This window comes from Habropoda laboriosa, unplaced genomic scaffold (genome assembly GCF_001263275.1).
Source record: "Habropoda laboriosa isolate 0110345459 unplaced genomic scaffold, ASM126327v1 scaffold18, whole genome shotgun sequence".
Lineage (NCBI taxonomy): Eukaryota > Metazoa > Arthropoda > Insecta > Hymenoptera > Apidae > Habropoda > Habropoda laboriosa.
Genome location: NW_017100152.1, coordinates 1,676,525 through 1,699,010, shown reverse-complemented (window position 1 = coordinate 1,699,010; position 22,486 = coordinate 1,676,525). Strand labels below are relative to the sequence as shown.

The window sequence follows — 22,486 nt, the reverse complement described above, 5'->3', positions numbered from 1 at the left end:
ACTGGTGCTCCACGAGCCTCCTCGAATCGTCTCCCCCTCCACCGCGACGCCCCCCCGACGCCCAGACCCCACCATTATCGCGGCCCGTCTACCCAGGGACCGCCACTCCCTCCGCGCTGCCGGCGGACCAGCTTTCCCCTCCTGCCCCAGCCACTTCCGCGACTGTTGTCCCCCGGTCCAACCTTCCGATGCTCTGCCACCCCACATTCCTCGCGCCGCACCATTCTCCCTTATCCGTTGCCACGACCCCCATCTCGAGACCCTAGGCAACGAGCTGCCGCCTTTGAAAACCGGGAGCGTCACGCGAGCGACGATAATATTGTAAACGTGGCTCGTTGATGCGTACCCGGTAAACTGTCACACTTTTTCTCCCACCCCCTACTATCTCTCTCCTTCCTCCGTGGTCCACTGTTTCTCTCGCTTTCCGTTTCGGAGAGCCTCGTTTCAGATCGCTATCTTCGTGTCTCTGGTTTCGGAGAGTAATTCGTACATTAACCCTTTAGACACAGTGTGCTCTGAGGAAAAACTGTATGCTGTGTATAACGCGGTATGAAATTTTCAAGTTTCCTCTGCTACACCTTATATGGATCTGAAGGGTTCAATTCTTTGAAGAATTGCAAGAGAGACTTCCTGCAAATTTAGATAGAGAGCAAAATTTCCGACCAAAGTCCTTCCTAAATTCTTGGCGTGTCTTTCAGACCTCGAATTCAACGGAATAAGCATCACTTGACAGTATAATTTTCCATAGCGGAGAAATGTCGCGAACGTTTGCATAACAGTGCTCGCCCACAGTTGAATCGTACTGAAAATTTATTAAGCTCCCTTTCTCCGACGAGGAACGACGACGACGGCGACGACGAGAAGGAGAAGGCAGGGGTGAAGGAAAGGGAGAAAATGCAGGAGGACCTTTTGTGCACGAGTCCGCGCGCGATCTCACGGATCGATGGTATCTGGAGCAAGTTCGCATCGGTCTGACTCGAACGAGCGCGTCTTCTTTCAACTCTCTGCCCTGTGTGAGAGTGGCTTCGTTAATTTCACCGTGGCGTGTACGTGAACAGAAGCCGAGATTGTACGCGGAAACCCATTGTAAGCCGGCGAACCGTGAACGAAATGGCTACCTTTACGCTTTGCCGGCTACGGCCACGCGGAATTTATTGGGAATCGATAGGTTCGTTCAGCACCGTGTGCCCTGTTCTTTTCACCAGACGATTGCGCGTGCAACTCCTTCTACCACCAAGAATTCTGAATTGAATATACCTCTTGATCTCTCTATCGATTGATAATCACGATTTAATCGATGTAATCAATTTCATCTTTTCAGTCAACGATCACACAGGAAGTGTCTTTTGACTCGAAGGAATCAAAATGTAAAGCACGTCTCGGTCTCTCGAGCTAATCACCAAAAAATCAACATTAATCAAATCTTCTTTTTCTTCGAAGGGGGTAAGAGGAGTTATTCAGATCGGAAGGATAAATAAAAGGGAGCGATGCGAGGGCAGCCGTGCATGAGGAGAGGCCCTTATGCATAGGCGATGAAACGCAGAAGGTAGGGCGAACAAGTCGCGGAGAGCGTGGCGGCTTTATTTATGCGGCTTGCAAAGTATCGATCCGGCACGTCATTCGAGAGTAGTTCGGCCAGCCGGGAACTTTGTTGTTGGGAACTGAAAGTTTCCAAGCGGGGAAACTCCAGCACAAACAGGTGGAACGGGCGATGAAGGCCTTCTGGCGCCAGCCAATGCTACGTGCTACCCTGGCTCTGCGTGTGTGTGTGTACGTTACCCCACATAGAAATACACGTAGAGGTACACATAGTCGCGCGCATAGAGCTAGTTGGGGATTGCTGCACGAGACACACAGATGCGGAACGTACACGTGCACCTCGAACCCTCCACGCGTCAACAATATTGAGAGAGTCGGCGCGAGGGAGGGGCTACAAACAACCCTCCGCCACGAGAGAGATTCAAGGAGAAATTGCCAGGGTCAACTCCATCCATCGCGAGATGCTGCGGAATAAATGATCCTGCGCTCCGCTATTGGCGAATTATTCGCAAAACAGGGTTCTGGCCAACTCCACCGAGCTTTCGTTCGATCCTTCGACTTTCCTCGCGTGGATAGAGAGACGGGCGGGGGGGGATTTTGCGTACCTTCCGAGACGAGTAGAGTGCTAACAGTTTACCCCTGAGTCGCGGAATGTTCGGTATTTCCAATTTTACCTCTTGTTTAAATAATAATGTAGTTATGTGACAGTTCCAGATTCAACGATTACTCGTAAATTATGTATAGAAAGTGGAACAATGGATTAACATACGTGGATAGTTAACATTTATCGTTTAGTTGCATTTCTCTTTTTACGTTGGGTGAAAAGCATGCATGTTGAACGCAATTAGACACTTTCAGAAAAATGACAAGCATTCGGGAACGTAAATACGATTTACGTATCTACATTGACAGAAACGAAATTCTCGGGGATACTTGATCGCGAATAATTTGTTGACGAGCGCGTGCTCGACAAGGGTAGAAGGGGCGTAGGTAGGGGATGGAAACGGCTCGTGCGGTCGAACGGTATCGCAATTAATTTACATGCCATTTTCCACTGAGCACTTCCAGCCGTCGCTTCGTTTTTCCCCTGCCGCGCCCCGCTTGTGTCCGGGAGAATTTAATGAATTACTCCACATTTTTTTCCTTTTCTCGGGACGTAGGTAATAGTTAGATCTGGGCTGCACCGTCACGATGAAATTTTCATGAAACTTCCGATGTAAATTAAATTGCCACGAAATTGAGTCGTCTACAAAGGAAGGAAGGTATCGTGAAGGGGGTCCTTCGTTTGATCGATTCGAAAAATTCCAGACCAAGTAGAACTTGATAACGCGCGTTTCCAGAAAAATCAGTAATTGATCGTGTCTCTCGCCTCCAAAAACGCCCATACCATCTACTGAATTCGAAATCAATATTGACCTACCTGACGAGCCTTGGTAACGCGCTATTAATAAGCGGAAGTATTTCCGTCGATACGGAATAAATGAGAAGGGCTGGCTGGTTAACGGATTGGACGGTCTCGTTAACAATTCATATCCCTCAGACTGCATGATCGCGTTCGCGTGCATCGTGAACGTCTGACTGAAACGCGAGTGTATCGCACCCTGGTCGATATAAACAGAATACTTAGAAGAGCCCCCGAAAGGAAAGTCCCGCTGTCATGAAATCACAGAACATCAAGGGAATTTGAAGGTGGAGGAAGCCGTAGAAAATGTAGAAAGTATCAGGAATTTCAGATAGTTCTCGAACGAACGAAATTAACCAATTTGCAGGCTGATGTTTTGCGTTAGCTCCGTCCGGGCAGGGACGTGTTTCGCGCCAACCACCAGCCACCCCCACTATCCACGCCCCCACCAGCCTGACCTGCCCGAGAATCAATACAGCTACCGACCGCCGCCCCAACCCCATCCACAGCCAGCCACCATGCCCCACCTACTTTCCACGCTACGCATCCCCTTTTCCCATTCTCGAGTGCCGATTCCCATTCTGGGTTCGCAGCTTCAGCTTCCACCCTCGCCAACTCTGCACGTTTCTCTTTCTGCCACTCTAACCCCCAGCCCTGCATTCTAGCCCCTCGAACATCCCTCCTCCCTCCAACTCGTTCGCCCCAACCCCTTCCGTTTCATTCTGATCCAGCGTCCTCGCTGCTCCGTCTCTCTAACCGGAACATCCCCTTCTTCTCGTGCTTCTCCTCCACGTGCCACGAGGCTCGGTCGTTTTCTCTCGGCTGCCGGTGCAGACTCGGCCAACCACCCCTCCCTATTGGCTGAACGACCCTCTAAAGCGGCTGGATATCCAGGCGAATATAAAGATGAGATGAGGCCGATGAAAATAGCAGAGGAGAAGCTGGGGAGAAAGGAGACGGTTGAAACAAGAGGAAGTTTACGAGGCGAACATTCCAGGTGAACTTGAGCGGAGTCTGAGAGAGATTGGCGGACGGCCAACCACCCCCTTCTGCTTCGAGAAGGCCGGGGTGTTTGCCCGATATTTACATTCGGATCAATTGTTCTGTCCACCGACACAGGTTGGTTGAGTTTCCTTTGAATTCTTAATGGAGATCGATCGACGTTTTGAAATGTAGGCAAGAATTAGCCATCGAGAAACGTCAATTTGTTAAGAAAGTATAGTAGCCCTGTCTTTTTTCTGTCTGATAAAGCGTTGGGTAAAATTCGATCGAACGTTTCCTGCTCGTTGAGAATTTCGGGACAAGTAAAAATGTTCATTTCTCCACACGCTTAAAAATGTTAAGAAAGGTAACGAACTCGTAAAAATCGAGACTCACCTCGTACCGATCTGACCTTGTCCGCTTCTATTCTCACCTGAGCCTCGAGAGCCCCTTTTGTCTCGCGCTCCCGATTAGGAAAGCAGGTGCGACCGGTTCGAGGAGGCCTCGAGAGTTTTCCCTCCGCCAGGGAACGTATTTAATGGACGACTCGACCCGTGAGGCCCCCTTTTAAAGAAGCTGTTCGCCGATTTAATGAGAAACGCGAGGAACGAGATGATGAGGAGAGGCGCTGGGGTACCTTCCAATCTCCCTTATCCCCTTTCTCACGTATACAGGAACGTTCAATGTAGAGCGAGTTCCTTCGCGGGACTCAATATTGTTAGGGGATCCCATACTGGGGAATAGAAGACGGAAGTGCGAGGGAAGATTGTACAGTTACAAGTTAGCGAACATTTTCTAGACGAATTTCAGACCGGTGTGTATATCTATACACGCCTTGGAGCGTAAAAAGCGTAAAAAGAAGAGTGGAGTCTTCAACGACGCACTCCGGAGCAATTATGACTAAGCGCGTAATCACGCTTTTATCCTTTGATTTTTCGAAGAGATAAAACGATACATCATCGGTGCAATAATAAACGTTTCGCTTGGAGGAATTAATCGAATCGCTCGAACGAGATAACCCCTCTATAAATACCACCAGCATTATTTCCCGTATCTCGATTCCTGATGATACCGAGACGTGTGAATATTTTACGGATAATACCTATGCGTTCGGGTAAATTGTCAGGGGAATAGAGACAAGAAAATTCAGAGGAACGAGTTCGAAAGGCAGCGCAGTCTTTAAAGTGGCTCTCTAATGGCCGTTTCCAAGAAGCGTCTCGAAACTGGAGAGCAAGTTCCATTACGAGGGAGCAGTCGTCGGCTTAATCCCTTTCGGCGAGTTTTCGAACTCGCATAAGCCAGCTCGGAACTTGTCGACTTAGGGCTGTCGACCCAAGTATCCCGCGAGTCACGAATTCCGACAACTTTCCACACAGCACCCAGACCAGCCAGCTTCCGGCATATTCCTCCCTGACAACGGGACTTTGACTTAACCATCTAAGTCTAGATGTGAAACAAGTACATAAATAAATCAATTTATCATATTTTCTATCGGTATATCGCTGAATTATTCTGCGTGAAACTGCCATGCGCTGACGATTACGAAAATTTAGTATGCAAAATAGGAAGTTCCTTTATTTCTAGATTGTTCGAATGCATCTACTTCCAAGTTTGCAAGGGTAGAACACGGGGGGTTGCATGAGGAAGGTCACGAAAGAAAATAATTTTAGGGGCTGGTTCCTTGTGGATCGACCGGTCGGTATAATCGTGTCCCAGGCGGATTTCGCGGAAAGAAAATGATTTATGAACACAGCCGATCGTCGTGGTTCGACGAAGGGGTGGGAGAGTGAGGTCTCTCGCATTAACGAGATTGTAAGGTCGACGGATGGAGAGAGAATTCCAAGTTTCTCCGTTCGAACTTTCTTCCCGGGGCAAGAAGAAATTTCAAAGAGGGAATAACTCTTCGTACGAACGCCGGATCTTGAAACTTTTCGAGAATTACTCGCTAACGATAGAAAGTTCCTAGTCGTCGAAACGCTAGGGACTAGGACGGGGCAACCGGGGTTAACGCTTCTCTCTTGTTGGTTGCCACTCGAACCATGTAACTTCGAAAAGCGACTTTTGATTATCAATTTCCAATGCCCCGTTTCGCTTTTCCAACAATTGATCAAATCTTGACCGATCCGTGATTACAAATGAAATTACTATGAATTTACTTGAGAAATTGGAAATGTATCGTGAACAAAATCAACAGAGTCTTAAATTGTATAATATAAGTAGGAGGAAGAACAATTAGGGAATTTTTATGATAACTCGGGCAAGTTTAGAAATATTCAAGGAACGTGCGAATAAATGAAATTCGTTAAAAATGAAGAGTCTGATGGAAACGGGGAGGGAGACGCAGAATGGCCGATGACGGAGATTCGGTCGTTCCGAAGGGACCGTCTGGTATGTTCGATTACCGTCCCGCCAGGAAATCGAGCGAAGAGGACACGAAGAAGGTGGGGCAATCGAACGGAAGTCGGCCGCCAAGGTAGCAACGGACTCTATTCCTGATTCCTGAAAGCTCGAGGGTGCCGCAAACAGAACTTTATTGATTTCCTGCATTAAAGGGAAGCACATAGAGTCACGTTCCCTCCAATGTCTTCCCTCCCTGGCCTTACACGCTGTTTCTTTCCTTTTCATTTTCTGCTGCTTTCAAGGCTGCACTTACAGCGTTGAAACATTTGTGCGATTCACTTATCTTGCACAGACTGATATCCAGTATCGGTAGAAATAATAAAAACATTCGGGAGACCGTTGTTCATTCGATCGGTTCATGGTAACGAGCGATAAGGTGATAACACGTGGTCCGATATGTTGAAAGTTACATGGCTGATTATCCGACAGGTGCGAAAATGGCAGCCAAGGACGGAGGAATATTCGAGTTATACGTGGCATACGTGTTTTCTACATGTTCCGACGATTACTGACACAATCGAGTAAATACGTTTAAAAAGGATCATTTTTTGTAAAAATGCTTCGTTTAAAGTTTTTCTAGGTAATTAAAATGGAGCAAAATACACTCGGCCAACTACATATTGACTAGAGGGGAGTTATCTTAGCATAAACTATTATACATGTTTGTTTCGTCGAGGTTATCGCGCTTCCCGATTCCTCTCTCGAAGCTTTCCTCTTCTCGACCAACGATGGAAGTCGCGAATGCGACGTCACGATCTGGGCCAGGTATATTAATCAAACTAACAGTGCTACGAATCATCGAAGAACCCGCTCGTTCTTCGTTCTACCTCCTTCGTTTCCCGAGTCAGAAGATTTTTAACATTTTAACAAAAATCACACAAAGCCTGCTGCTCGTTCATTGGTGAGAATAAATTCACGAAAAATTTAGTCTTTCCTCCCACGAAAATGAAATAATTCATACGGAACTCAGCGGCACGGTGCAGCACAAAAATGTGCATCTAGTTTTTTCACAATTTCGACTTAAATAGAGCCGAAAAATGCAGTAGGATACAGTACACCCGCCGCGCCGTTTATTATAGTAAACTACATAGCGATTTAATAATAGAACGGAATTGAATTTCACTCACCACAACAAGCGCGTGCGTCAGAGCAGTCGATGACCTCGACCTCCTCGGTGTCATGCCGACGACCTCGCCTCTCATGATGCTCTCGACAACTGCAGAAAAAGGAACAAGCTACCATTGCCACGATATTCTCGGAATTTTTCATCTTCTTTAGGAAAAAAAAAGGGGGAAATTTTTTCGTGAAAGAAAGGATCTTTCTAGATGTGAAAATGGCGAAGGTCATTCGTCTACACTCACCTCCGTCGCCAATCAGCCGCATTTGTACTAGGCTGGGGTCCTCGTTGTGGTCCTCGAGTACTGTGTCGTCGGTGACAGTCAAGTCCTGGAATTGCACAGTAATTTTCTCTTGTAAATTTGCAAAGTATCGAAAGGTTTCTTCTTCGAATGGGAGACAAAGAAAGCATTTTTCATTTTCGCGTCAAGTTATAGAGGCTGGAGGACGTCGATTGAAACATCAGGCCACTTCCGAACAGCGATAAATCTTTTTCATGGTCAATTTATAATTCCTGCAGGCAGATGTTGCGCTCGAAGCAAGAGGAACCTGGCAATCTCTGTGTTCGAGTGCGGCGTATCTGCCAATTTAAGGGTTAAAGATCGTCCAAGTCGACGGACTGACTCCTCGTTAAGACGTATCACGATCCTAGCCTTCGCTGTCAATATGCCTGACCGATCGACGACGCAAGACCTTGTGTAAACCTTCTTTTCGTCGAGAGTGAAAGTTTCTCCTCGTTTTCATTTAACGTTTAATTAAACACGTATAGGGGAGATGAAACGATTAGATCGTTAGAAAAGTCGTAAAGTTTAAAATGTGCACCGACATTCAGATATGAATGGGATATTCTCGCATTAAAGAGCTGTTAAGATTAAGAAAACGAAATTGAAGAAGTTTCTCACCTTGGTGGACTCGTTGTAACCGACGATGACGGCAGTGTACCATTGTGTGGTGCCCTCGGCACGATAAACTTCGACCCTGAAACCGACCAGGACGCTCGGCGTGGTCAGCAAGATTCTCTGTCCGTCCTGCATCTCTGCCCATCGCCTAACAGCGCACGCCCAGGGCACAGAGCCCTTCGTCAACTCCCAGTCTTGCTGCAAAAACAACGACGACCGGTTCAAGCTTCGTTATGGTAGGTATGCCGGATCAGAAGTAACGATAAACAAGAGAAACCGCATTATGCGCGGTGGTGTACCAGGTCCCTTCTTTTCGAATTAGTTCGTTTGTTTAACCCAACTTCGACGTCTATACGACATACGCGATCGATCGAGAGGGAAAAGAGGAAGACGAAAGAGACGTCAGGTTCGCCATCGATCACTTTCTACTTCCACCAATAAATCGAGCTATCTGATATGATACTTCGCCTCGTAATTGGCTGTTAATTCTTTTCTGACGAAAGTTCATTACTCGCCTGAGTCTCCTCAACGTCACACACATGGTGCGGACATCGTCTCGTTTTTTTCTTATCGAAATTCGAGTTCCTATATACACGTTGCAAGGTGCAAAAGAATGTACAAGAGGAAAACCTAGCAATTCGAAAGTCGAAACGGAAACGAGATTTAGGAAATTCTGAAACTTAGGTCACAAGAACGTATCGATAAAGTTGTTCCAGCGATTTTCCCACGAGAACAGAGACAAGGTGCACGCGTGTAAGTACGCGTTCCAAGGGAACGTTACGTCAACGTCTCGTTACGTCATGATCGGGCCGTTACGTCAGACGCGTTGTGCAATCACGGTGTGAAGCATGACGGTGATGCACGATAATGGCAGTAATATAACGGCAATTATAACGCTATTACCGAACCGTCGAGAGCACTTAACGGCTGATCTGCCTCACGTTCCGTGCTAATATCGTCCTGAATCAACGTCGCTTCTTAAATAACCTCCTAACGCGATGTTTCCACTATTTTCGTAAACGTCTACTCATCCTATCATTTACTCTCTTGGGTCGCGCGTGTTTAATACATTTCCTACGACACATGAGGACTTCGTTCGACGGAGAATTTAGAGGTTGTTTCGAGGAGAAATTGGTGGTACCTGTGCTCGTGTCCTGTGACAGAACGTAAAAGTAGAAGGAAAAGGAAGGGCGGGGAGGAGGCGAGCGTGTCACGTTTGCCAAAGACCGTTAGGCAAAACGGGAATATGTTGGCGCCTCGTGTTGGCTGTTGCCACGCGCGATGCCATGACACGAGTCAACAGATCGGCAGCTGTGGACCAGGGAAGCAAGAGCAAAAGCAGCCGAAGCTTCTTTCCGGGCGTCTAGGTACGTGTCAGGGCGTCTTCACGGCCCCCTCGCTTGCCACCAGCTATGCGTGCAGCTAGGCTATGCGCCTCGAGAACAGCCGGCAGAAAGAACCCGTTGCATTTATAGTTCAGGGTCAGCAGACTCTTCGCTCTTTTCGCGGCCTTCCACGACCAATTCTAACCACCTTTTTTCCTTTCTTCCACCTTTCTCTTTCTCTTTGAACACTTTGCCCAAGGGCGTTTCACCTTTGTCTCTGCCAATCGAAGTACTTATTAATCGAAATATAGTCGAAGACGTTGGTACAGTACAGTATAGATCGGTGGATGAGAAAGGTTGAAATGTGTACCTACGGATCAACGAACGTGTGAAAAATGCATCGTACAAATATAGAGAAATTGAAAATAGGGAAAATTTCTCGCTTTCATCTCCTTTACGTTTTTCCTTTTTATTTCTTCCATTTCTTTTTCACTCTTCCGCTGGACTTCACGTTCATTGCCGTTTCCCTTCCTTCTACTTTTGTATCTTTCCCCTTTTTCAATCAACAACTCTTATGTTCGCTGCTTCTGTTGCTCTTTGTGCGCTCTTGCAACACGACTACGCGTTTTCCTACGGCTTCCCTTCTCTTTTTCTTCCTCTCTGACGGAGGGAAAGTGTTCAGCTGCGACTATCAGAAATCGATAATCGAATGTGCTCGCCGGTGATGGCCACGCACGAGCAATTTCCAGTGACCCCGATGTCCGCGGTGAAATTATTCCCGCTGCACCAGGATCACTTTTTTCTTCCACTTTGCCCGCGCGCCCCGGCTGAAGTTCAACTTAAAATATAGGGCGTACTTCATGTCAGCCTGCAGGATCGTTTTATCGAAAATCGATTTACTCCTTGACCTTCGTGGTTGAAATTAACCCCCCGTTGTCACACCTCTTTTACGAATCACCGTTGTCACACTGGGTCTAAGTGACCCAGTTCAATTCTTAAGTGGCTGCTGTTCAGAAAATAGCAGTGATATTGAATTGAAAAAATTTGAGAATGTAGCTTGAATATCGTAGAATATGTTTCGATGAAAAAAAGTTAACAAATGAAATGACATCATTCTCAAAAAAATGTGTTTTTAAGTGTATGTTCCGGAAAATGTAATTTTTATGAAACAAAGCTACGACTTTTTTATGTTTCTACATTTCTTGCTACAAATATAAGACGATGTTTTTAAGGTATGGTACCTTAAAAGGAAAAATTGTTTTCTAGTGTATGATTCAAAAAGGGTATTTAGTTTACATATTGCCTAAGAGCAATTTTTGAGTAAGAAGGATGATGCATTTATATGGAAAGATCAATTTATTTTCATACACGGATACAAATCTTTTCATTTTTATTAGGTATATATTTGTATATCTATGTATAAAAGAAATGATATTATAAAGAAATCACAACAATTTCAGTCATTTCCGTCACAGTCAATGCATAAGAATATGCAATACTTGTGGCACAGTTTTACAATCTGTCCTGTATCCGCACAATCCACAACGTGTTCTCTTTATTACGTCCTCTAAATATTATGTTCTCTAAATTAAGCCTTTTCAATTTGGCGGATGCAACGTATACGTCTCTAAAATCGATGCTATTGCAGTTTTGACATCGGTCTGAGCTTACTTTTACATGTTGGACTGGAAAGTGTGGAGTATCCTTTTATGTGTGAAACAGCTAATGAATTGCACAAACTGAAAGATAATGATCTTCGGACTAACTACACGTCACTCTTTCATTTTGTATATAAAATTTGGACAAAAATAAAATATGTCCGATTGCAGCAAATAGTACACCTTTGTCATATATGGGTCATTCTGTTTACTTTCGATGGTTGCCAGACGCATGCCAACCAGATTTTTAGCAGTGCAACCACTGGAAACTAAAGAAAACATTTCAAATTAATGCCACATTGTGTACAGAGTGGCATTAAAAGCGATACCTTGAAGATATTCCTCTCCAAAGTAAAATTGTGGGTCTATCTGACAACGGAGGGTTAAGATAAACGTACCTTATTCCCAAAATCTCTATGTTTACATGTTACTTTTTTTGCTCGTTCGTTTTATCTTGTGAAATAATATAAAATTGCACGTTCGACAACCATCGATTTATCATCTTACGAATTGTGTCAACCAGTTAAGTCTCAAGAGTGCTGAGAAAGTACGAGTGGAAAAAAGAAATTTCATTGGAGGATAAAACTTGATACCAGGATGTCGCCACAAGATCTCTATGCCTGCGGCAGTGGAACAGGGACCATTGAATGAAACACGCCATTTTCCCCATCGAGTGGAACTAATTCCGCGGTGTAATCGTCCTTAATACGAAAGGATCGGCGCATGAAACTCGGCGCAGCTGATCCTGACCGCGCTCTTCGTGGAACTTCGCACCGCATGTGAACGTCTTACAATCCTCCTCGGCGAACCGGAGAAAACTTTTAACGGTAAAAGTTCCGCTAGTTTAATTACTTGGAAACAATTCCCCGTATCCGTGTCCGCCTGCTCGATCGTAAAAACTTTTCGAGTACGCTCGCCCGCCCTTTCCAATAGACAGAATAGGTGCAAGTTTATCGTTTCGTCCTTTTCTTACCGTACCTACTTAGATAGGGGAGACCGGAGATAGTAGACCAGTTTTTCAGTTTTCGATTTTTAATAAACTATGTGGGCGAAATATCATTATAACGGTTACTGTATTTGGTAAGACATATATCTGACTACCTGATTAAATTATTAAAGTTAACTTAATGTTATAACAATTAAGGTATTTTAACGTTTTTTCTAACATCTTACAAGCTGGTCAACTAGACCCATGGCCGAGGTAGATAGACTTAGATATGGGATAGGTTGACCAGGGGAGAGTCGTGCAGTACCGGCCACTCTAAGTTTTTATACTATAACTTGGGCTAATGTTGGTAAAAATGAAATTTCAAAAAAGTAATTTGAAGTACAAAGGGTGCTTAATAACAGGGGACAAATCGTTTTTCTGAAATTTTCTCATAAAGTAATAAATAATGTTAGTAAAAATCATTTAAAAATAGAATAGAACTTTTATTTAGGCACGTCTACAAATATCACAGGTAAAGTGACCGATATTTTTTTGATCCGTACACTCCACGTGAGCCCAACCATTGCAGCTATGAAAAATAACTTCTATTAAAGTGATCGATATTTTCTTGATCCGTACACTCCACGTGAGCCCAACCATTGCAGCTACGAAAAAGAACTTTTGTCGTACGGAACACCAGCGTAAACGTTAAACGCCTTAGAACTCTGATAATACTGAAGAAAACAGAACGTCGCCGGAATACGTTGCTCAGGGCTATAGTACTTCATTTGTTTTTCCATCAATAGTGCTGTCAACTAACAGTATAAGCGAGATCTAGCTTTGGCCGGTACTGTACGCTGACCGGTACTGCACGACTCCCCTATAGGTACAATCGCTTAAGAAAACGTTATTTGTAACTTATTTTAGTGGTAATAAAGTAACATAATGTCGATAAAGTTGTTTTATTATAAAATATTACTTATCTTTCTCTCATATTTGAATAATAAACTAAAAGTTTGTTTTCAACAAATTAAACATAAATTGTAATGTATTTGTAAGTTAATCAATTTTAAACAAAACATGCAAATCGCTTTTTTAACATCGAAATTAACAATTTAAATCTTTACAGTAGCAACAAAAGCGTAGAGAGTTATAGAAACGTAAATATAATATAAATATATACCTATAGTAACGAAACCTTCGTTTCCTTCAGTACCGAAAAGTTAATATAAACTGATAAATTGTAATAAAGAATTAGTGGACCAGTTAGTCATGTAACCCCGGACGTTAGTTAGTCAACCAGCCTCCACCGATCATTTTGATCAATTCATGTTTCAATAGGTCGTCTAATAAACAAACTTAAAAATATTCCTTTAACATTTACTCTATTGTGACTACATAGAGCGTGAAAACATAAAATCTTGAAGAAAAAATATTTACTTAGGTAGCCAATTTTTCGATAAACGCTGATAAAAAAAAAGAATAAATGACATTGTAAAAGTGACTTGCTTCTACGATAAATTTTTCCGCGGCACAGCACACTTCGGTGCAATGTTATTAACAGTTAGTCTACGTACTCCTTAGGACAACTAGCCCCGATCTCCCCTACAATGCGAAAATAAAGAAGAAAAAAAGAATTGGAATGTTTTCGTCCGTCTTTAAAAAATTGTGCTGAAAAATATTGGTTGAAAAGGAAAAAAAGGTGACACAGCCCCCCCTACCAGACCCCAAAGGTGGATGACCTATAGGCGATCGGTTATCGCCAACTAGGATCAGCATCCCCCGCGAAAGATTACTCGCAGACACGGCAACGGTTCCCCGAGAGCTGTCGGATAGGTCAATAGCCTCGGAACTTACTTCCAAGTTTCCTCACCGTTCTAACGAAGTAAGTTTCCAGTTGTGAAGAGGTGGCTTGGTCGATCTAGGAAACTTGTGTGCAACTTTTACTTGAACGCTTATCGAAAGGTGAAAGAGACGATGGAGGGGGAAAAGTAAGACGTCTTAACGAATTAAAAACCCGTCTAATCATTATTCAAAGTGGATCTTTTTCGAAGGTTGGAGGTTCAATTTTCTATGATGATACTCACTGTGAACGGCTTCAGCTTCGAGTAGTCGACGAAGTCAAGCCTTCGATCCTGCATGAATTCGAGGGGCATCGTGTCTTCCGGTAGCTCTGCACGCGCCACCAGGGGGTAAAAAGTCTGCAAATGAATTTCAATTGAACGATTAAATAAAAATCATACCCGTTGACAAGTAATTGTATTAAAAACATGCCCTCGAAAATGTCTAAATTTATGAACATTCCAATGAAGTACGAAACTTAAAAGTTTTAATATCTAAATTGTAATTAGGATTAAAACTCGCTTCATCTATCAAGTGAAACTATTACAATTGTAAGACGCGAAGAGATTCAATGAACCTAGTTGGACATAAAGAAGGATCATAGGCGCTTTTGCATTATGCAAACTGCACAACATTTTCCCGTACTGACACTGTACTACTCGAGCTTTCAATTTTCCTTCCACTCCTTGTTAGAATGGACACTTTAAGCGGGTGGATCGAAAAGTAAAATGAACGACGTTGGATGAAAGGACGCGAGAGTCGAACGGTTGATGTTAGAACGCAAAGGGTTCTCTAATCGATAAATGAAGAAGGGTGAGGCTTTCAGGGGCGGTCGAAGCACGAAGGACAAAGCACACTTACTAGAGCCGGCCAGGCGACCGTGTTCGCGACAGCAGTGGCACCCCTCAGGGGTTTCCCGTTGATACGATGATGCTGGTGGTTATTATTCGCGTGATTGTGGTGATCGATGGCGATAAGGCTGGCATGCCTGGGGTCAGGTCGCTCGGCCCAATTCAGACCCTTTTCCACTAAGAAGAACGAGAACACCGCGTCCCTGTGCGGCGATAGCCATTCCCTTCGTTGCCACTCTACGTCGTCGTATTCTACGAGGATCTGCAAGAAAGACGTTTGTTTATGTTTCCAAGAATTTCCTTCAACAAACTGTCGCACCCGCCAAATTATATCCGAATCGAACCTTGTCCCCTCTTTCACCTTATTTATTTACTAGTCACGTTTCTCCATCTCGATAATAAGATATTGAAAATTACGGAGGAAGAGTCATTTTTCAAACGAAACTTTCTCTTTTTTTCTACCTCGTTTGCATAGTAAGAAACAGGAATGTAGAGAGGCTATCGAATAGAGGTCGATTAATAATATCCATTATTCATAAATGGCGAACAGCGGTGTTAAAAGGGTTAATCGAGAAGGGAATGGTGAATTCTCACGGTCGGTTTACTCCCGGGACTTCGTTCGACGCCAGGGAACAGCGAACGCGATCGCTAATTGAAGTTCGCCTAATACACAGGCCGATCACCGTGTCGAGAGTGTCCCGATAAAAGTGACAGTGTGCTTTCTTTCTTAAAGGTTTTCGAAAAACCTTTCCCCGGTTAGAATTTCAAGTTATCGGGACGAGGCACGGTTTCGACGTACGTTCGCTAAATTTTCCAAGCGAAAGCGAGCTTCGAACGATCAACATTCCTCCCATGCAGCGCAACGAACTCAAAGGCACACGCATGACCCGACACAGTCGTGCCGCGTCAGCCAATTAATACATAAATCAACATTAATGGCCTCTGTGGCCGGCGCTTGCGGCGATGTTTTCCGAAAGGGATTTACACACGCCTCATTGTCTCTACATTTATTTATTCTCTTCGCGCAGGAGAATAAATGAAGTCTCGTTCACGAAAGATCATTCGTATTAAAAAGAAACACTTGTTCAATTCAATAACTCTGTGAAATGTTTTCCCCTGGGAATTATACGACAACATTATATTACCAAGAAAGAATACAGCCTTGACAGGTCATTCATTCCCCTTTCGTTTCTTCGTAATTTTTCATAGAAAACGTGACCTGAAAAGAAATGAAATATACCTACACCAGAAGAAAAACAGAGAAATTATTAGATGAACGAGTCGGTTCGGTCAAATCGATATTTATTTCGAAGAATTTCAATGAATAAAGATGTGCTATATCAAATTTGATGCGATGAAATACACAGACGTGGAAATATGGGGCAAAAGCGCGGGGAAAACAAGGCTTGGTAATTCTACGATTAGTCACTAGACGGCGATACCTGTCGGAGTGGGGATTAGTAATGGCCGCCATGATGCACAAGCTCCGCCTCTGGGCGACGTTCAGACACCACCCGTTCAGTTGCCAAGGTAACCAACGGTCGGCCATTTTGCTCCCGCGACCTACCACAACCCTCTCCTACTACAGATGCGGCTTGCCTCCCACTACTGCCACCACTTTCGACCACGATTCACCTGGACTCCCCTCCGCGATGCCTACTCGCGCTCCATTTCGTGTTCCCCTCGTTCCGAACGTGGATCGAAACGGAACGGTACACGCGTGTTATTCTTCCTTCCACCGTAGAATATTTCAATTCCTCTCGTTTCTTTTTTCCTCCGTTCACTCAAAATATACTTTAGCCCCGACGACAATTTCACTTTTTCTCTCCTTCTCCCTTTATCTCCACCCTTTCATTGTTTTTCCTTTCTTTCTTTTTCTTCCGCGGTGAAAAAAACCGACTGGTTTGATAAAATAAAACACCGTGAAACAAACTCGAATGCATTTGCATTTTATTCCCAACCACTTCCTGATTAGATAGAAAGTACATATTATACACCATGGCACACTGCACGTTTCTTCGTTTAAGGTTTTAAAGGCGAATCTAAAATGAGGGCCATTGGCCAACTTCCTACGGAACCTTTCGTGACTCTAATCACTATCATTTCCACCTTCTACCGCTCGGTAACAACACGATCAGAGGCGTGGAAAAGAATCGCGTTGTCCACGGATTCTAGATCATAGATAGCCGACACGTTCCCTGCTTATTCCACCGGTGTATAATAGTCGGTCGTTTTCCCGAGACAAAAAACTTCGATCCTCTATAAATAATGAAAGTGTGCGGAGGAAAAATTTGAATTTGAAAATTAAAAACTAAAACTGATTGTAACTGCGTTATAACTGCTTCGATGAGTGGAGCCGTCGCAGAGGTGGTCGAAGGACACTGGCGGCATTTTTAAGCCGCGCATCATGCGTCTGTTGACGTGGTAGATATTTTGGCCACAGAAAGAGCAAGAACAATGACCCGTATTATTCGCATAATCAAGGTCATTCAAGGTCATTCAAAGCATTGCCCACACACCGTGCATTTTTTGTTCCAGATCAGTAGACCATATTAAAATGCGAGACTCCGTTTAAGTCGATCGACAAAAGGCATAAATCATTCTGTGTCGTATACGAAACACGTACACGTACCTACGTGTCTTGCCTCGAATTCGCCGTGTTTCGATCCTGGGAGGAATCGTTCCCAAGCAACGATGACGTATTCTACGTTGATCCACGGGTTAATAATCGCGACAAATAGAGCGGAGAAACGATGGCAAGAATTTCGATTGGGGAGGTAGAATTGAATCGAAAAAGAACCGTCCCTCGGTGGTTCGTGGCGTGTAAGATAGGTACCTATTAAGGATTACGTTAGAGGCGGCTCTCTAATTACGGTGGTATGCTTTTCGGTAATTTCACGCTCATGTTCACTTTTCTGACCCTATGTATTTCCCTCTGTATTGGCAATAAGTAGGTTCTATAATTAAGAGTGAATTTATTTGCGATACTTAGATCGTTCTGATAATTCTCTGTTGGAATATCCAGGATATTCATAAAGAGAAAATGAAGAGGAATTCTGATATTTGATGGTAGCATTCGACGACTACATCTGACCCTGTCTGAGAGACAAAACCCTAGAACGTCGACTGATGAAAAACTGCACGGCCATCCAGAGCGACTTCAACTTCGCCGTTAGAAAAAAGAAAGAAAGAAAGAAAGAACGATACGCATTGTTTCAACCCTTCGCGTTAACAACGTCCCCCGCGAATACGCGCGAGAGCCGAACACGGAGGGCGGAAAAGTCACGGTCCATTCTTCCCTGGTCGCGGGCTTTATTTCGCGGCCGTCGCTGTTCCGAATCCCTCAGTGTGTCATTAGTTTTGCCTTTATTCACCGCACGTGCTCGCGGCTGCGTTCTCGGCCGCCATACAATGCCGGAAAGCACGCTGGGAACACGAGACCGAGCCTCCGAGCTCGCGAGGTACAATGCACTCTGCGACTCGCTTGGTGCATCTCGATATTGCTTCACCCGGCTGGTTGGCTGCTTCTCTTCTCTCCCGATTCCACGAAACAACGCGTCTATTCGATTCATCGATCGATTTACGAGGCAGCTTTCTCACTTCACTCCAACGTTCAGTATTGGCTATTATTTAAGAGCAGGTTTTTTCTCGTTTAAAGGACCTGCTATCGAAATGGGTTCAAAATAATACAAATGACTTGACAAAATGGCAGAGTTACTACCAGTTTGTAAGAGAAAGTACAATAACTTGTTGAATCACGAAACGGCTTGCCCTCTATCATGAATTCTATTTGTTAAGAAAAGAAGGAAAATTAAATCGTGATAGCAGGAGAACCACGTTCATTTTCTTTGTACATCTATAGGTAGAGGTCTAAACATGGAGTCCCCGTTGTTTCTGTGCTCTCGTTTCCAACATACGACGAGAGTCGATCCGATATTCGATAAACAGACGTCGCGATGACGCAAGCCACCCTTTAAAACTGTATTTCACGCGACTGGAATGCCTGGCTGGCTCGTCACAGCAAGCCAACTTTCCCCGTGTCCCTATTTTCCACCGAACGCCGCCCTATTCTTCCCCTCTTACGCCCTATTTTCCCATTTCGAAAGTTCGAACTCTTCGAGAAGTTTGCTCGCGATACGATCGCCTAATCTTTCTTTCCTTTCTTCTTTATGGAACACTTGTCGCGCCGCACAGTCAACTCTCTTTCCTTTTCTTTTTCTTTTCTTTACCTAGTCCTCGGAATAATTAAATCTTTGTGAAACATTTTCGGCAGCATTCGTAAATGAATTGTACCTACTAATAAAGTTGGATTTTTTTTTCACCCCAAAAAGAAAGTTTTTCCCATCGAAACAGTAGGTAGGGGAGACCGGGACTAGTTGTCCTAAGGAGTACGTAGACTAACTGTTAATAACATTGCACCGAACTGTGCTGTGCCACGAAAAAATTTATCGTAGAAGCAAGTCACTTCTACAATGTCATTTATTCTTTTTTTTTATCAGCGTTTATCGAAAAATTGGCTACCTAAGTAAATATTTTTTCTTCAAGATTTTATGTTTTCACGCTCTATGTAGTCACAATAGAGTAAATGTTAAAGGAATATTTTTAAGTTTGTTTATTAGACGACCTATTGAAACATGAATTGATCAAAATGATCGGTGGAGGCTGGTTGACTAACTAACGTCCGGGGTTACATGACTAACTGGTCCACTAATTCTTTATTACAATTTATCAGTTTATATTAACTTTTCGTTACTGAAGCGATTAAAAAAGCGATTTGTATGTTTTGTTTAAAATTGATTAACTTACAAATACATTACAATTTATGTTTAATTTGTTGAAAACAAACTTTTAGTTTATTATTAAAATATGAGAGAAAGATAAGTAATATTTTATAATAAAACAACTTTATCGACATTATGTTACTTTATTACCACTAAAATAAGTTACAAATAACGTTTTCTTAACCGATTGTACCTATAGGGGAGTCGTGCAGTACCGGTCAGCGTACAGTACCGGCCAAAGCTAGATCTCGCTTATACTGTTAGTTGACAGCATTATTGATGGAAAAACAAATGAATACTATAGTCCTGAGCAACGTATTCCGGCGACGTTCTTTTTTCTTCAGTATTACCAGAGTTCTAAGGCGTTTAACGTTTACACTGGTGTTCCGTACGATAGAAATTATTTTTCATAGCTGCAATGGTTGGGCTCACGTGGAGTGTACGGATCAAAAAAATATCGATCACTTTACCTGTGATATTTGTAGACGTGCCTAAATAACAGTTCTATTCTATTTTTAAATGATTTTTACTAACATTATTTATTACTTAGACCTTAAAATCTACTATCTAAGTAGCTGGCCGGTACTGTAGTTCTTTTTTCTTCAGTATTACCAGAGTTCTAAGGCGTTTAACGTTTACACTGGTGTTCCGTACGATAGAAATTATTTTTCATAGCTGCAATGGTTGGGCTCACGTGAAGTGTACGGATCAAAAAAATATCGGTCACTTTACCTGTGATATTTGTAGACGTGCCTAAATAACAGTTCTATTCTATTTTTAAATGATTTTTACTAACATTATTTATTACTTAGACCTTAAAATGTACTAAGTAGCTGGCCGGTACTGCACGACTCTCCCCTAGTCAACCTATCCCATACTGTAAGTCTACCGACCCCGGCTATGGGTCTGGTTGACCAGCTTGTAAGATGTTAGAAAAAACGTTAAAATACCTTAGTTGTTATAACATTAAGTTAACTTTAATAATTTAATCAGGTAGTCAGATATATGTCTTACCAAATACAATATCGTTATAATGATATTTTGCCGACATAATTTATTGAAAATCGAAAACTGAAAAACTGGTCTACTATCTCCGGTCTCCCCTATATTGCGTCCACCTGTTTTCCTCGATAGCTACAATGATTAGAGATTCGCTATTCGCTACGGTTAATTAGCCCACGTACGCAGGAAAAAACTCGGACGATCTGTGGTAATTTATTCGTATATCGGTGGGCGGATCGCTGGGGAAGGCAGGGAGCGCAGAAGAAAGCTCGGTTATCGCTAATCTCGTTAATTTTCTTGGCCAGGGGTCGTAAGTGGAGCGACCGTAAATAAAGTAAACGTAATTAGGCCGAGCGCAAGCCAAGTAAACGTAATTGTGGCAACCGCAATTTGCACCGTGCCACCAAAAAGAAATACCACTCGAAATGATTTCTGACAAGGGAAAAATGAACGATCGATCAAGTATTTTGCACAGGAGAAAAACTTTTTACGAAGAATGTTCGAATAGAAACTGGTACCAGCTGAACTTACTTGCTTCCTTCTAAGTGTATCATTGCTGTTATTTAACTCACATAGAAATCTGCGAGCGTGACGAACGCTTTCCGCGATAAAGGGGACGATATCGATCGTTTTATTTTCCTGAACATCGCTCTTTTCCACGATGCAACTTTGCCAGCTAGAAAATTTAGAAATTCTAAAATGCTGAACCCTGAAAATTACACGTGAAAATGAAAAATAGAGAAAAAGGAGGACAACTAGGATCTTCCTCTATCCTGAACGTTGCTCTTTCTTCGACAAGAAATAATTATTCCACGAAACATCCTGGCCAAAGAGAAAACTTGAATATTCTTGGTAAAAATCAGGATCGTGGAACACAGCAATCGAGGCGACGCGAGGAAAAACCCGAGGGAAGAGAAAAATACACAGGGAGAGAGAGCGGAGAAAGAAAAAAAAGGCGTTGCGGGGTGCAAGAAGGGTGGAGAGGGAGGAGGAGTGCGCAGTAATACGCACGGCAGAAACGAGATATGTGCGCGGACGAGCTCTCGTCGAAACGTGAACCCTATTTCCCCGGGAATTACGAGTGGACCGAGGGGTGGTGGCGGCAATGGATGAGGAGGAGGTGGTGGAGGGATGGTTGCACTCCTCGACAAAAGATCTTTTTTCCATTCCTCGTGGCGTCGTTAGGTATCCGCCTCTCTCTTTAACGAACGAGCGAGCTAGCAAGCAAGCGCCACCCTCCGCCGCTCGACCCTCTTTTCCAACCGAGCCTGTTTCTCTCGTTCCTCTTTTGTCCCTATTTCGCTGCTGCTGGTGCAGCGCGCGCTTTTCATGCGCGCGCTCGTGTATTTTTCGTGAAAATAGGCCGCGTGGTGAGGACCGTGGCGCGATGCTGGATCAAGAGAGCCAAACGGGGAGAAGGAAAAAGAGTGGTGGCTGGTTGTGGTGACCTCTTTCTGGCCACCTAACTGACGAGCTGGCTGGCTGGCTAGTTGGTTAGCTGGCTGGCTGGCTGGCTGTCTGGTTGGCTGGCTGACTGTCTGACTAACTGACTGGCTGGCTGGCTGGCTGTCTGGTTGGCTGGCTGGCTGACTGACTGTCTGACTAACTGACTGGCTGGCTGACTAGCTAGTTGGTTGGCTGGCTGGCAGACTGGCTGACTGACTGGTTAGTTGAACGATCGAACCGAAGCGAACGCCTGCCTGTCTGTTTGCTTGGCAGGTATTACAAAGAGTTGTTTCTTTCGGTCTTCTACTCCGCGGTT

The 22,486-nt window shown here is 43.9% G+C and overlaps 1 protein-coding gene across 1 annotated transcript in view; it reads right to left on the bottom strand.

Moving 5' to 3' along the window:
• The window catches only part of LOC108575141, a 232,234-nt gene that overhangs the window by 183,042 nt on the left and 26,706 nt on the right, over positions 1-22,486 (bottom strand). Inside the window, exons 2-6 of the mRNA XM_017937867.1 lie at positions 14,952-15,203; positions 14,336-14,449; positions 8,341-8,535; positions 7,684-7,768; positions 7,450-7,538 (exon numbers count right to left, since the gene is read on the bottom strand). Coding sequence (XP_017793356.1) covers positions 7,450-7,538; positions 7,684-7,768; positions 8,341-8,535; positions 14,336-14,449; positions 14,952-15,203 — 735 coding nt within the window. The remainder of the gene's footprint in view (positions 1-7,449; positions 7,539-7,683; positions 7,769-8,340; positions 8,536-14,335; positions 14,450-14,951; positions 15,204-22,486) is intronic.